This window comes from Phascolarctos cinereus, unplaced genomic scaffold (genome assembly GCF_003287225.1).
Source record: "Phascolarctos cinereus isolate Bilbo 61053 unplaced genomic scaffold, phaCin_HiC Scaffold_3;HRSCAF=262, whole genome shotgun sequence".
Taxonomy (NCBI): Eukaryota; Metazoa; Chordata; class Mammalia; order Diprotodontia; family Phascolarctidae; genus Phascolarctos; species Phascolarctos cinereus.
This window is the reverse complement of record NW_027555736.1, coordinates 110588966-110603456: the sequence shown is the minus strand read 5'-3', so window position 1 is coordinate 110603456 and position 14491 is coordinate 110588966. Positions and strand designations below refer to the sequence as shown.

Here is a 14491-nt window from a genome sequence, read left to right as displayed (position 1 = left end):
TTGTTGTTGTCTTTATATAAACTTGTTTTCCCAGTTCCGTTCACTTCATCTGCATCAGTTCAAAGAAGTGTTCATAGGTTTCTCTAAATCTATCCCTTTTATCATTTCTTATAGAATGATAGTATTCTATTATATTCATATGCCGTAATTTCTTCAGATTTTCCCCAACTAATGGACACTGCCTTATTTTCTAGTTCTTTCCTCCAACAAAAAGTGCTGCTGTGAATATTTTTGTCCATAGAAGTTTTTTCCCTCTTTCTGTTATCCCTTTGGAGTACATCCTACTACTGGAATTACTAGGTCAAAAGGTATGCAGTTCAGTGACTTTGGAGGTTTAATCTCAAATTGCTTTCCATAGTGGCTGTATCAATTCACTGCTCCACCAGCAGTGTATTAGTGACCCTGTATCAGCACATTCCCTCAATACAGAAGTCATTTTCCATTTTTATCATCTTTGCCAATCTGATAGTTATGAGATGGAACCACAGAGTTATTTTAACTAATATTTCTATCATTATTAGTGATTTAGAGTTTTTTATATGCTTGTTAGCATATAATGCTAGTTGCTTTTCTTCTTCTTTGAACTGACTTCATATCTTTGACCATTTTCTACATGGCAATGGATCTTATTGTTGTATCTTTGAATCAGTCTCTTATATATCTTGGATATCAGATTTTTTATCAAAGAAACTTGCTGCAAAGGTGTTTCCCCCCTCCTCCAATTTACACTTCTGATTTTAGATAAATGGATTTTGTTTATGCAAAAGCTTTTCAATTTTATACAATCAAAATTGTCCATTTTATCTCTATTATTCTCTCTATTCCTTTTTAAATAAAAAAACTCTTCCTCCATACATAGTTATGAATGGTATATTCTTCCACTGAACTCATATTAGCTCATGAGATGAGCTTTTATATCTAGGTCACATATCCATTTGGAACTGATTGTGGCATGTGATATGAGATGTTACTCTAAAACTAATTTCTGTCAGAGTGTTTTTCGGTTTCTTAACAGTTTTATGTCAAATATGGGCTAGAAGTCCTTATTTAAGTCATTAGATTCTCTGGGTTTATTGAATACTATGCTACTTTGTTTATTTGCTTTGGATCTTAGGTTTCTAATCTGTTCCACTGATCAACATTTCTATTTTTTAGCCAGTATCAAATAGTTTTAATGACTTCTGTTTTGTACTGTAACTGGAGAATTGGTACTGCTATGCCCCAACTTTTTCCCACTTTTTTATTATTTCCCTTGGGAAGTTTTAATTTTTGTCCCTCCAGATGAATTTTATTATTTTCTAGCTTTATAAAGTAAGTTTTTCATAGTTTGACTGCCTAACACTAAATAAGTTAATTTAGGTAATATTGTAATTTTTATTGTATTAGTATGGCATTCCTCTCTGTGTCTTGGAAGATGAGTACCCAAATACTTTATACATTCTGTAGTTATTTTGAATGGAATTTCTCTTTTATCTCTTTCTGCTGGAGTTTGTTGGTAATATGGAAAGACTGGTGTTTTATATGGGTTTATCCTATATGTTGCTACTTTGCTAAAGTTATTGTTTGAGTTTTTTAGTTGAACCAATTAGCACATTATCCTCAAAAAGTAATAATTTTGTTTCCTTCTTGCCTATGCTTATTTCCTAAATTTATTTTTCTTGTTGTATTGCAACAACAAAAAGATATCAGTTAGTTTTTTAAATAGTAATGATTATGATGGACATCTTTATTTTACCTCTGATATTATTGGAAAGGCTACTAATATTTCTCTATTATATATGATACTGGCTCTTGGTTTGAAATAAAAACTATTTATCACATTAAGGAAACATTTCTTTCTCTCTTTTTTTGCTTTAAACAGTATTTTATTTTTTCCCATAATTACGAATCAAGAAAATATTTAGCATTCATTTTTATAATGTTTTGAGTTCCAAATTTTTCTCCCTCCCCCTGCCTTCCTCTAAAGATACTAGGCAATTTGATATAGTTTAGACATATGCTATCATGTAAAATATACTTCCATATTCATCATAGTTGTGAAAGAAGAAACAGATCAAAAGTTTAAAAAAACCATAAGAAAAAAAAAGTAAGTTGAAAAAAAACACGCTTCAATCTGCATTCAGAGTCCATGAGTTCTTTATCTGGATATGGACAGCATTTTCTTTTGTAAGCCCTTTATATTTGTCTTGGATCATTGTGTTACTGAGAAAAGCTGTCATTCATAGTTGATCATCATATGATGTTGCTGATACTGTGTACAGTGTTTTCCTGGTTCTGCTCATTTCACCTTGCATCAGTTCATACAAGTCTTTGATTTAGTTCTTGTCCCTTTACTCTGTATGTGTCTCTCTGCTTCATGTGTTTCTTGTAAGCAACATATTGTAGGATACTGGTTTTTGATTCCTTCTGCTATCCACTTCCATTTTATGGGAGAGTTCATTCCATTCATATTCACCATTATGATTACTACCTGTGTATTTCCCTCCATTCTATTCTTCCTCCTGTTTGTTCTCTCTCTCCTTTCACCTCTTCACATATCACCCATGTTTTGCTTCTGTTTACCACCTCCCCTGATCTGCCTTTATTTCTGTTAATAACCACCTACCCCGTTTTATCTCCTCCCCTCCTACTTCTCTATCAGGTAAGATAGATTTCTGTGTTCATCTGATTGTGCATATTATTCCATCTTTGAGCCAATACCAATGACAGTGAGGTTCAAGCAACGTCCATCGTCCCCCCATCTTCCTCTCCACTGTAATAGTCTTTCTCACCTCTTTATGTGAGATAATTTACCCCATTCTACCTCTCCCTTCCTTCTGCATTCATTTTACTCCTCTTTCTCAACCTTTTTTTTTATGTCATTCTCTCAAATACACCTTATACCCATACCCTCTGTCTATGTTTTTCCTTCTATCTGTACTGTTAGTGATACAATTTTTAAGAGTTACAAGTATCATCTTCCTCTGTAGGGATGTAAATAGTTTAGCTCTATTGAATCCCTTCTGTTTTCTTTTCCCTTTTTACCTGTTTATGCTTCTCTTGGGTTTTGCTATTGGAGGTCAAATTTTTGGTTTAGTTCTGGTCTTCTCCTTATGAAGACTTGAAATCCTTCTGTTTCATTGAATGACCATTTTTTCCCTTGATGTATTATGCTTAATTTTGCTGTGCAAGTGACTCTTGATTATAGTCCTAGCTCCTTTGCCCTCCAGAACATCATGTTCAATGGCCACCAATCCTTTAATGTTGCGGCTGCCAAGTTCTGTGTGATCCTGATTGTGACTCTTAAATATTTGAATTGTTTCTTTCTGGCCACTTGCAGTATTTTTTCCTGGACCTGGTAGTAGTGAAATTTGGCTATAATGTTCCTTGGGGTTTTTATTTTGGGATCTCTTTTCTGAGGTGATCGGTGGATTCTTTCAATGCCTATTTTTCCCTCTAGTCCCAGGACATCAGGGCAGTTTTCCTTGATAATTTCTTGAAAGATGCTGTCTAGGTCCTCCTTTTGATTATGGCTTTAGGGTAGTCCAATGATTCTGATATTGCCTCTCCTGGATCTATTTTCCAGATCAGTTGTTTTTCCCATGAGGCATTTTACATTTTCTCCCATTTTTCATTCTTTTGAATTTGTTTGATTGATTCTTGATTTCTCATAGAGTCATTAGCTTCCACTTGTCCAATTCTAACTTTTAAAGTGCTGTTTTCCTCAATTAGCTTTTGTACTTTCTTTTCCATTTGGCCAATAATACTCTTTAAGGAGCTGTTTTCTTCAGTGGATTTTTGTATCTCCTTTTCCATTTGTCCAATTCTACTTTTTAAGCAGTTTTCCAAGCTGTTGAGTCTTTTTTCATAATTCTCTTGCATTACTCTCATTTCTTTTCCCCATTATTCTTCTACCTCTCTTATATGACTTTTAAGCTCCTTTTTGAGCTCTTCCATGAGTTCTTTCTGGGCTTGTGACCACTTCCCATTTTTCTCTGGGGTTTTACCCATAGGTGTTTTGACATTGTTGTCCTCTTCTGAGTTTGTGTCTTGGTCTTCCCTGTGGCCATAATAACTTTCTATGGTCAGATTCTTTTTTTGTTATTTTCTGCTCATCCTCTCTCCTCCTCCCTCCCCCCCTTTTTTTTTTAACCTTTTTTCCTTTTTTTAAAATTTGAGCTCTACTCCCAGGTGGAAAAGGCACTGTCTCTGGCTTCTTGTGCTGCAGACCCCGGCTGTTTACCTGGGGCTGTACTGATGTTGCCCCCCAGGGGACCCTCATGTCTGGTACTGTGCTGCAGGGGTGGAGTAGGGGTTGGCTGGTGCTGCTGGAGGTGATAGGGGTCTGTCAGCTTACTTGGTGCTGAGTTGGGGTCCTAGTGGTGGTGTGTGGTGTGTGCCAAGGCCTATTGGGGTTTTTCTGCATTTCCCATGGGCTTACACCAAAGCATGTAGAGGTCCATCACTGGAGGATCCCTGCCCACCTGGAGCTGCACCAAAGCATGTGGAGGTCCTGCCTCTAGATGACACCTGCCCCCTGCTCCCAACCACACTGAAGCCCCATAGAGATCCAGTTGCCATAGGAGGACTCCTGCCCGGGGCACCGCAGAAGCATGTGGTAGTTCTAAGAGCTGGAGTCTGAAGGTTTCTCTGCTCTGCTAAGGCATGGAGGGGAGGGAGTCCTGGTGTTGGCATTTACCTGTTCCACCACCTGAGTCAGGCTCAGGATCTCCCACTGGTTTGCTGTGGTGGGGCTTGCTGCTGACTTGCTGGGACACTTCCTGTCCTGGAATGCACTACCCTTTTACCCAAGTGAGATGGACCTTTCTTGCTGATCCTTCAAGTCGCCCCAACTAAAAGACTGCTCCACCCTATCTTTCCATTGGCTCTGCTATTCCAGGATTTGTTCTGGGGTGCTATTTTATGTTTATTTGGTTGTTTGGAAGTGAGTATAGGTGAGCTACAGTGATGTACTGCATACTCCACCATCTTGGCTCCTGGAAATTTAACATCCAAGGAAACATTTCTTTTCCTGTGCTTTTTAATGTTTTGTTTTGTTTTCAGGAATGGCTGTCACATTTTGTCAAAAGCTTTCTGCAGCTATTAATGTAGTCATGTGATTTTTATTATTTTTGTTTTAATAATGGCCTTTTTTTATATTTTCTTATACTTAAATCAATTTAGCATTCCTGACATGTTGCTATAATATGTTTGCTAATATTTTCTTCAATACTTTTGTGTCATTATTCATTAGAGATATTGACCTAGGTTTTCCTTCTCTGCTCTGTCTCTCCTTGGTTTAGCTATCAAGATAAAAAGATTATATTGTATCATAGAAAGAATTTGGTAGTATTCCCTCAATTTCTACTTTCACAAAAAGATTATTTAATATTAGAATTTATTGTCCTTTGAATGTTTGATAGAATTCATTTGTGAAGTCATCTGGTCTTGACCATTTTTTCTTTCAGAGCTATTTATGACTTGTTTGATTTTTTTTTCTGAGACTGGGTTATTTAAATTATCTCTTGTTCTGCTAACCTCAGTATTTCAAGTCTCTTATTTTACAGAGGAGGGTCCTGAGGCCCAGAGATTTTAAGTGACTTGATATCCAACTAACACAATCAGTTTTATTATATAACTGGGTCTACAGCCAACTCCCAGGCCAACATTTTTCCAGTTATGCCACGGGACATTTTAAGTGTGCAGTGAAATGTTAACCCACTGAAGCTGACTGGGGGCTAAGCGGAGACTATAGAAAAAAATAAGAAGTGGGGTTAAACATTTAACTCCAATTCCCTCATAAAAAAAAAAAAGAAAGATGTGAGGTTGGAGGGAAGGAAGTTTTCCTCTCTGGAAGAACAGCCATGGAAAGATAATTGACACCCATACTATACACAGGCAGTGTGGTTGTAAAATCTGCAGCAATTGGTCAACATCTCTGTGGTAAACTCCATTCTGGAGCCAGTGAAGGAGGGGGAACTGGTACCCATGAGTTGCATGCTGAAAAAGGAAAGTCAGGAGTTATCTAGTCTGATGCTCAGAAGCAATCAGGCAAGAGGTTGAAGTTCATACCCTGCTGACAAGTAGCGTGACTGTGTCTACCCCCTTTCTTCTTCACTCTGGTCCTATAGTGAGAATTTTCCCTTTGTCTGACTCCCACTAGTCAATACTATGATTCTCCAAATCCACCACCTCCTTTCCCTGAACATCCTGTAGCAAACACAGAGACTGCTGAGGAAAGGGAAAGAAGACAAAGAATAATTACTAGATTATGTGTTAGCCACACCTTTGTATCTGTCTAATTCTCACCACTAGTGCCTTTACTTTTTATCATTCATACTGACCTATGCTCCCAGTGACATCACTCCCTACCCCTTAAATCCCAACCCAAAGTGGCCATTTAAAGGCCCCAGGAACCTTACCTCTGGAAGACCTGCTTACAACACACATAGGCGTCATAGCTGCTGTTGTTGAAACTTGTGTTGAGGAAGGAGAAGCAGTTGACTTCTGCCCCTCTAGGTACATAAAGGATTCCTGGGTAAAGGAGTTGAAGAAGAAGCTGCTAATGTGTATCTCTTGGGACCAAGGAGCTGAAGAAGAAGCTGCTAAGGTGTATCTCTTGGGACCAAGATCCCTGGATCTTTGGAATCAAAACTACCACTGTGCCCTAGGAAAATTAAGCTGACCCCTCCAGGGAAGGAGTAGGTGGATTGGGGCAGTATTCCAGGGTAAAGTCCTCCCACCAGGAACAGGAAAGAATTCTACTCTGATCATTCTATTTCCATTAAGATAGGAGCCTGGGGAGAGGTATCTTACCTGCCACACAGGCATTGACCAGGGATACACAGGCACCAGTAAGTAGAGCACTCATGATAATCTTGGAGAACTCACTCTTCCGGTGGGGAACCATTGAGGCTACAAATAACAAGAAGAGATCAGGGGCAAAAGTTGAGCCCCTGTCCCTCCCAGGGACCCAATAAGCCAGGATTGGCATGTACTTCCAATCACTTTAGTTATACCTGTTGACCCATCACTCCAGAAACAAAGTGTGCTTCTAGTTCTGAAAAATTGGAAGGGAATAAACGTTGCCTATAGCATCATCTTGTGGTTCGATGTTCCTTCATTGATTTAGCTTTAACCTGTAGCCTAGACCATAAGTTCCATGAGGGTAGGCACTATGTTTTACCTTAACTCTGTATCTCCCCCAGTGCCCTGTACACAATAGCTCCTTAGAATATCTTTTTCGAATCAATGGACTCACTACATTACCAGGGCTATCACTCGCCTAAAACCGCATCTCACAGACTTTGCTGAAACTGGCATATGAACCTAAAATATAAGTGAAGGCTCAAAAAACAAACAAACAAGAGAAAGCTCAGAAGGGAACAAATCTCAGAGACTGGCCTCATTGAGATCACCCCTGGCCCCCTAATATGCTGATCCTGGGACCTATAGTAACTTCTAGTTTTCATTGTCAACCCCTAACTCCTCTCCCCTAGCCAACCCCTAATGTCCAGGGAGAATTTTAGAGAATTCAGTCCAAACACATTCAAGAAATAATCCAAGTAGCAGTACTACCCCATCCCTCCAGAGTTACCCTGGATTCATTCAGATGGTCATTATATTCCACCCCAGCTGATATGTGACAATACCACCTCATACAAAGTTTATACAAAGGCCACTCTCCTTAAGTCCTTCTTGGCCTTCCCTCTCATCCTTTTTGAAAGCAAGTATTATGCTGGTAAACACAACCTCTCCAAAACTAGATGTGGAGAGCCTGGCATCTTATGGTCCCAAACACACTACAGTACCATCCTTGCCTCTCCATGGCAGAGGCTTCAGCCTGGAGAGCCAATATGACAACCCCCTTGGGAGTCAATCCCAAACCTCAGTTGCATAAACCAATCATAGAATCTTAGAAACTAAGATTCATAGAATATCAGAACTGGAAAGGGCCTTGGAGATCATCTCTAATCTCATTTTATAGACATGAAAACTGAGATCTGGAAAGGTTAAGGGACAGGCCCAAGGTCACAAAGCTAGTTAGTAGCAGAGCGGGGAATGGAACCCAAGTCTTCTGTGCCTGATTCACTTGGTAATGTGCTTTCAAATGCTGATTTAGAGTATACTAATAGGGACTCACTTAGACCTCCCAGCATGATACCAATGGAGCTGAAATTGGCAAATCCACAGAGAGCAAATGTTGAGATAATTTCTGCTCGGACCTGAAAAACAAATGAAACCCATTAAAGGTGATCTCATCCCTATTACGCTACACTGTCCTGACATTGGCTTCCCTTCTACTTCTTGGAGTATGATGGGCCACAGGCCCCAGGAGTTTCATCCATGGTCCGTCTGGGACTCCATAAGTGATACTTTCCTGTGGCTGCCTACCATCTGGTATAGAATATAGAGTAACTGCTAGTAGACTTCTCACTATGGCCTTCAGAGTTCTCCACCAACTAGTCCCTCCCCCCAGTCCACATATCCTATGCTTCCTTTGCTTCCATCTTCAGTCTCCTATCTCTTTCAGCCAAAGTTCTACCATCTAAATGAACCAGTTTTGGTTTTTTGTCCTGCCACATCACTGGCCTCTACTATCCTCCTTGAATTCAGTTCTAAGGTCCACAATTTCTAAAACACCTTCCTATATTAATTCAGCCTATTTGCCAGCCCATTTCAAGAGACCTGCCTCTGAATTCTGGTTCTGCCACTTATTAACCTTGTGACTCTTGGTCATTTTACCACCCTGAGTCTCAAGGTTTAAAAATACTTGAACTATCTTTCTTGTAGGATTATTGTGAAGGTTGAGTGAAATGATGCCTGTGAAAATCCTTTGCAACCATAAAATATTATGTAAATGAAAGGAATTATTGTCATTAGATTAGATACTTATTCGGTTATTACATAGATTATATGCTCTTAAAGGGACCTATGTCTTTGTTATTACTACACAGCAGTCAACGTTCAACTATTGGCTGTTGACCAAGTCTTTCCTCTTAATGTATTTTTGCAATTTTATACTGATGTATTTCTGTTAACTGTCAGTCTGATCATGTACACTTTGTTATTCAGTCGTTTCAGTTATGTCTGACTCTTTGTGACCCTACCTGGGGTTATCTTGGCAAAGATGCTGGAGCCATTTACCATTTCCTTCTCCAGCTCATTTTACAGATGAGAAATTGAGGCAAACAAGGTTAAGTGGCTTCCCCAGGGTAACACAGCACAGAGGCTGGATTTGAACTCAGGTCTTCCTGACTCCAGGCCTGGTACTCTATCCACCATGCCACCTAGCTGCCCAATTATGTACTCTATTTGATGATAAATCCCTTGGAAGCAAAGATTGCATCTGTTCTTTGATGTGTATACCAAGCAACTGGTCTCCAATTTTACACTGTGCTAGTAAATGTTTAAGTGACAGGGAGAAATGTATGCATACACACTTTTAAGTTTAATCTGCATTAATAAAACTTTCTTAAGTCACTCTAGATCAGTAGTGTCAAACACAAATAGAAAAGGATGCCTCTAAAACATATTTAAGGCTCCTTACAGACTGCATATTGAATTAGAAAATGACTTATTAATCTACTTGTGTTTTAGTGTACTTTTGATTGTTTTGTTAAATATTTCCCAATTGTATTTTAATCTGGTTTGAGTTGCACTCCAGAGTATTTTGGGTCAAGTGTGGATAATCAGCAAACAACACATCAAGCCCTGATTTAGGGCAATTTCTGAGGTGTAAATGCTCACACTGAAAATTGAACAATTTGCTCTTGTGAGCCAGTTAGAGATGACTCCAGCACACCTCTGGGTTTGTTGGTTTATTTCCTGGGAGAACCAAGATCTGACTGAGCAATTTGAGACTGTGAGCCAAAGTCCCAGACAGGAAGGTATTAGCATCCTTGGTTGCCTCAGTTACCCCTCCCCAAACCCACTCAAGTTTTCTCTCCTTCTCTGCTGTCACCACCATGCCTGGCCTCTTCAGGTCACTCAGATCCCTCTATCCTGGCAGCTTTGTAAACAATCCCTCTTCTCCTTATTTAAATGAGGAAGCAAAGAAAAGGAATCCAGGTTGGGTGAAGGGCAGTGTGGGCTGGTGGAATGGTGGTATGGTGGCAGATTTAGGAGTTCAGGTCCCAGGGGCCAAGATCCTACTCTGCTCCTTAACCAGGTATATGTAATCTTGGGCAAGTCATTACATTCCTCTGGGTCTCAGTTTCCTCATCTGTAAAATCAGAGAGTTATACTTGGTGGCCTCTAAAATCTCTTCCAGTTCTTGATCCTCTAACTGATTCAGGTGCCTAGATTTAAGTTAAGGTCAGAAATCTGTTTCCTGGGCTTTTATATATGTTTTTTTCTTCCTTTTCTTGTTCAGTAAAACTTTCCCTTGGAGACATCTCTCCTTACCTCCCACTCCTTTGCAAAGGCGGGTGTAAGGGGGTCCAAAAGTGTGGAACATTGTATATATAACCAAAGTTTTTTCAATGTATTGGTGGATTTTGCTGGCTTTTTAAATCTTCTTTCCTTTTCAACTTTTTTAAATTCTTTGTTATAAGGGATGACTTTCTGGGAGGGGAAAAAGAAGGGATACAGGGGGAAATTTAGATGATTTAAAAACAAATTATCAGATAAAATTTTAAAAAGAACTTCCTTTTGAAAGATTCTAATTGTCTCAGCTAAAATAAGGGGAGAAAAATGTTTCCATTCCTTATTTACTCAGAAGACCCAGAAAGATGAAGAGTACCCAGAAAGACTAGATATAGAGGAGTTTGTAGCTTGGACCTAGCCCTGTGTTAATGGAACTAAGACATAAAGAAAGGGGAAAATTCATTTGGGTAAGTGAGGCCCTCAATCCCTTCCTGCCTGAGATCCTCCCCTCACATAGACCAGGACCTAGACTTTCAGAGGCAGAGGAACATGAAAATACATACGTGGTCTCTTTGCCAAAGCTAAAGGCATAGTGAGTGCAGGGCCAAGCCAGAAGGCAAATATATTTGAGAGTAGAGAGAGTAGCAATGTTTCCCTGGGGGAGCTTGGCCTGGAGGTCAAACAGGGAGATGACCTCATAACTAGGAGCCTGAGGGACCTCAGTAGTAATACGGAACCAGAAAAACACAGAGAGCTGGGTCTTCACTTAAGGTCAGAAGTGAAAGAGGAGAACCTGAGGCCTTCCAAACACTAGTTAAATGCCTTGGGCAGAAACAGCTCCAGTTGTCCAGTACCAGCAGCTAGACAAAGACAAGTAGGCATTGGCACCATAATAATAATAATATAGGAAATAATAATAATAACAATATGGAAATCATAACACATGGCATTTTCTGATTTGCAAAACACTTTCACATGAATTAATAACAATAATAGCTATAATTACATAGCACCTCAAACTTCTCATTTGATCCTCACAACAACCCTGCAAGAAGGGTGCTATTATTATCCCCACTTTACAGATAAGGAAACTGAGGCTCATAGAAGGACGGCATTGTGCCCAAGGTCACCCAATGAGTTAATAGCTCAGTTGCCCTCATTCCTAGTTCTTTGACTTTGCCATGTACCCTGTTGCCCAAGTACCACCATCACAGCCTACCCGTATCACTTACGGAAATCCACTGCTTCTTGCCCCCAATCCACTCTTCAGCTCCTTGTAGACGCCTGTTCTTGTACTTGGACAGCTCTTGATAAGCCACAAATTCATTCAGAAACAGCTTGATGCCCAGCATTTCAGCCACTATTGGACAATCTGCCCACTCCACTCCCAGCATGAACGCCACAGGACGCAAGATGTAAGAGCAGATGAGCTAGAAGGAAGATCCACGAAAGGAAGGGTTAATGGCAAGAGCTAGAAGTCTTCCCACACTAGCATGCTCCACCTTCAAGAGGTGACCCAGCCTAAGAAGTAGGAATAAGAGAGCCACAGGGTCTCATTCTGGGTCCTGTTGGGGCCCATCAGCCACCTTAGACTGCGGGGATCACAATTCCCGTTAATGTATCACTACAGGGCTTATCAAGTGCCTTCCCCAAACAGCCCTGTGAGATATAGTAGGCAGTGTAAATCACAGAATTTTAGAACTGTATGGGACCTCAGAACCTATCTAGCTCAATCCATACCTGAAAAAAAAAAACCTACCCCAAGAGTGGTCATTCAGCCTCAGCTAGAGATCTCTAATGAAGGGGAATCCAGTATCTCCTGGGTCACCCCACTCTACTTTTAGAGAGTGCTAATTATTGTTCATAATAATATTAATGATAGCCAACATTTACTATGTGCCAGGCACTTGGCTAAACACTTTACAAAATTATTTCATTTGTTCATCACAACAACCCCGTGATGGAGTTGCTATTGTTATCCCCATTTTATAGATGAGGAAACTGAGGCAAACAGGTGAAGTGATTTGCCCAATGTCACACAGCTAGTAAGTGTCTGAGTCTGAATTTGAACTCAGATCTTCCTGACTCTAGACCTAGCAATCTATCTACTTCTCCACCTAGGTGCCCCATTTGTTTTAAGCTTTTTCTTACATAAAGCCTAAATTTGCCTCTGCCTAAATCTACCCACTGCCCTGGTTCTTCTCTCTAGGATCAAACAGAACAAATTTAAATCCCTCTTCTATATATTATTATTGCCATTTAATGGATGAGGTAACAGGGTCAGAGGAGTAAGCAGCTTGCTTGTGATTACACAGGGCCAGTTGTCCTATCCCCAAGTCCTTCGTCATTGATACTACCCAGACTGAGGTCTTCAGCACTGCACTCAGGTACTGGCAGGGACTTCGGCCCTCTGCCTGGTTCTGATCAACCCTTAGCCACATGCCAGGAAAACCAGCCCTTCCCCTCGAAGGCTAGGGATGTTGTTACCTGGAAACTGAGTTCTTGGATATCCACCATCTCCCCCAGCCAGGAGAGAGCAGCATTGATGAAGGCTAACACAGCCAAGAAGGCAATCAGGTTGGCGGCAATGTTTGCAATGAGCCCCACGGAGATGGCAGCTCCATTAGTGGTAGCCTCCAAAAGGTTCTGAGCCTCCCTGAGTTTGTGTCAAGATTTATTATTAATAATCAGTCCCCAACAATTAGCTTCTGACCCATGTACTCAAGCTGTAACTCAAATCCAAGAGTCAGAAAAAACCTGATATAGGAGGGGATGGGGACACAATATCAGGGGAATAGGTATTATGGACCCTGCCTGTCTTAAAGCTTCAGACACTCAAGAAAAAAAAATTGGGTAGAGAGGGTTGGAGAAAGGAAGGCTGAGATGTCCCCTAGTGTAAGGAGTTCCTTATAGAAGGGCCAGAGGTAAAAATTAGAAAGAATAGAACAGAAATGGAACGAAAACAAAAATGGATACTATGAGAATACATATCAGAGAATATTAAAGCTGAGAGAGGGACTTTCGAATCTATCTGGCCCAATCTCTGCATTTTACAGAGGAATGAGCTGGAGCTCATAAAGTGCAAATGACTTTACCCGAGGGCATATAGCTGGAAAAGGCAGAATTGGACCGGAACACAGATCTCCTGACTCACATCTCCAGTGAACTTTCCACTACATCATACTGACTCTCATGAGTAAGAAATAGATGTAGGATAGTGGATCTGGAGTCCAAGAGATGTGAGTTCAAATCCTGGCTCAGTCACTTACTAAATATATGGCCATGGCTAAATCATTTAATCTCTACATGCTTATGAAAATTGTGAATAACAAATAACCTATCTTATAGAGTCATTGTGAGACTCAGATGAGGTCATGAGATACTTCCTAAACTGTGAGGAGCTTCATGAATGTCTACAATCACTGTTGCAGGACCTCAGGACTATAGACCTTGATCTGGAAGGGACTTTAAGGGGCTACCTGGCCCAACCCCCCTCATTTTACTGATGATGAAAATAAGGCACAGAGAGGTTAAGTGACTTGCTCAAAGTCACACAGGTACTAAGTCACAGAGCCAGGATCCAAACACAGATCCCATGATCTCAAGCTCAGGGCACTTTCCATTGACCCCTGCTGCCCTCTAGGAGCCTGGACAGTGAGAATAAGAAATTAAATACGTAGAAGAAACAACCTGAAAATCAGAGAAATAGAGACAGATTTTGAAAGAGGAGCTTTGGCTCTCAGGAGAGAATAAGCATACCTAGAGTTAACAAGAGACGGCAGCTAGATAAGGGACAGTGGGACAACATGTAGCCCATTGAATCATGATCTTTACTGCTTTCTCACTTCCTGCTCCCACTCCAAAAACAGACCCGTAGAATCTCTCCTAGGACTCACCCATAGGACAGTTTCACTCCCTCTTCACTCTTAAATTTGGATTCTTCCACTTCTGGGTAGACCAGTTTGGACAGGGCCAGAGCACAGGGGGCAGCCATCACAGAGGCAGCAATCAGAGAGGAAGGGTCAATCTGCAAGGCCCAGGGTTTGGGATTAGAAATGACAGCAAACCCCAAAGGGTAGGAGAGTGGCTACTACAAGCGAGTCAAGGCATCCTGACTCCTGTTTTCAGCTAGGGGTGACATTGG

General features: G+C 40.6%; 1 protein-coding gene across 7 annotated transcripts in view; it reads right to left on the bottom strand.

Moving 5' to 3' along the window:
• Window positions 1-2118: 2118 nt before the first annotated feature.
• Window positions 2119-14491, bottom strand: part of SLC28A1 (solute carrier family 28 member 1) — a 53032-nt gene continuing 40659 nt past the window's right edge. For 6 of the 7 annotated variants that reach the window (XM_078151103.1, XM_078151105.1, XM_078151102.1 and 3 more), the window contains 8 exons: window positions 14244-14374; window positions 12835-13003; window positions 11580-11777; window positions 10387-10545; window positions 8123-8204; window positions 6796-6894; window positions 6402-6513; window positions 2119-5979 (listed from right to left, as the gene is read on the bottom strand). In XM_078151103.1, the coding sequence (XP_078007229.1) occupies window positions 5868-5979; window positions 6402-6513; window positions 6796-6894; window positions 8123-8204; window positions 10387-10545; window positions 11580-11777; window positions 12835-13003; window positions 14244-14374 (1062 nt within the window). In that variant the 3' untranslated portion in view covers window positions 2119-5867. The remainder of the gene's footprint in view (window positions 5980-6401; window positions 6514-6795; window positions 6895-8122; window positions 8205-10386; window positions 10546-11579; window positions 11778-12834; window positions 13004-14243; window positions 14375-14491) is intronic. The other variant, XM_020966459.2, reaches the window with a different exon arrangement.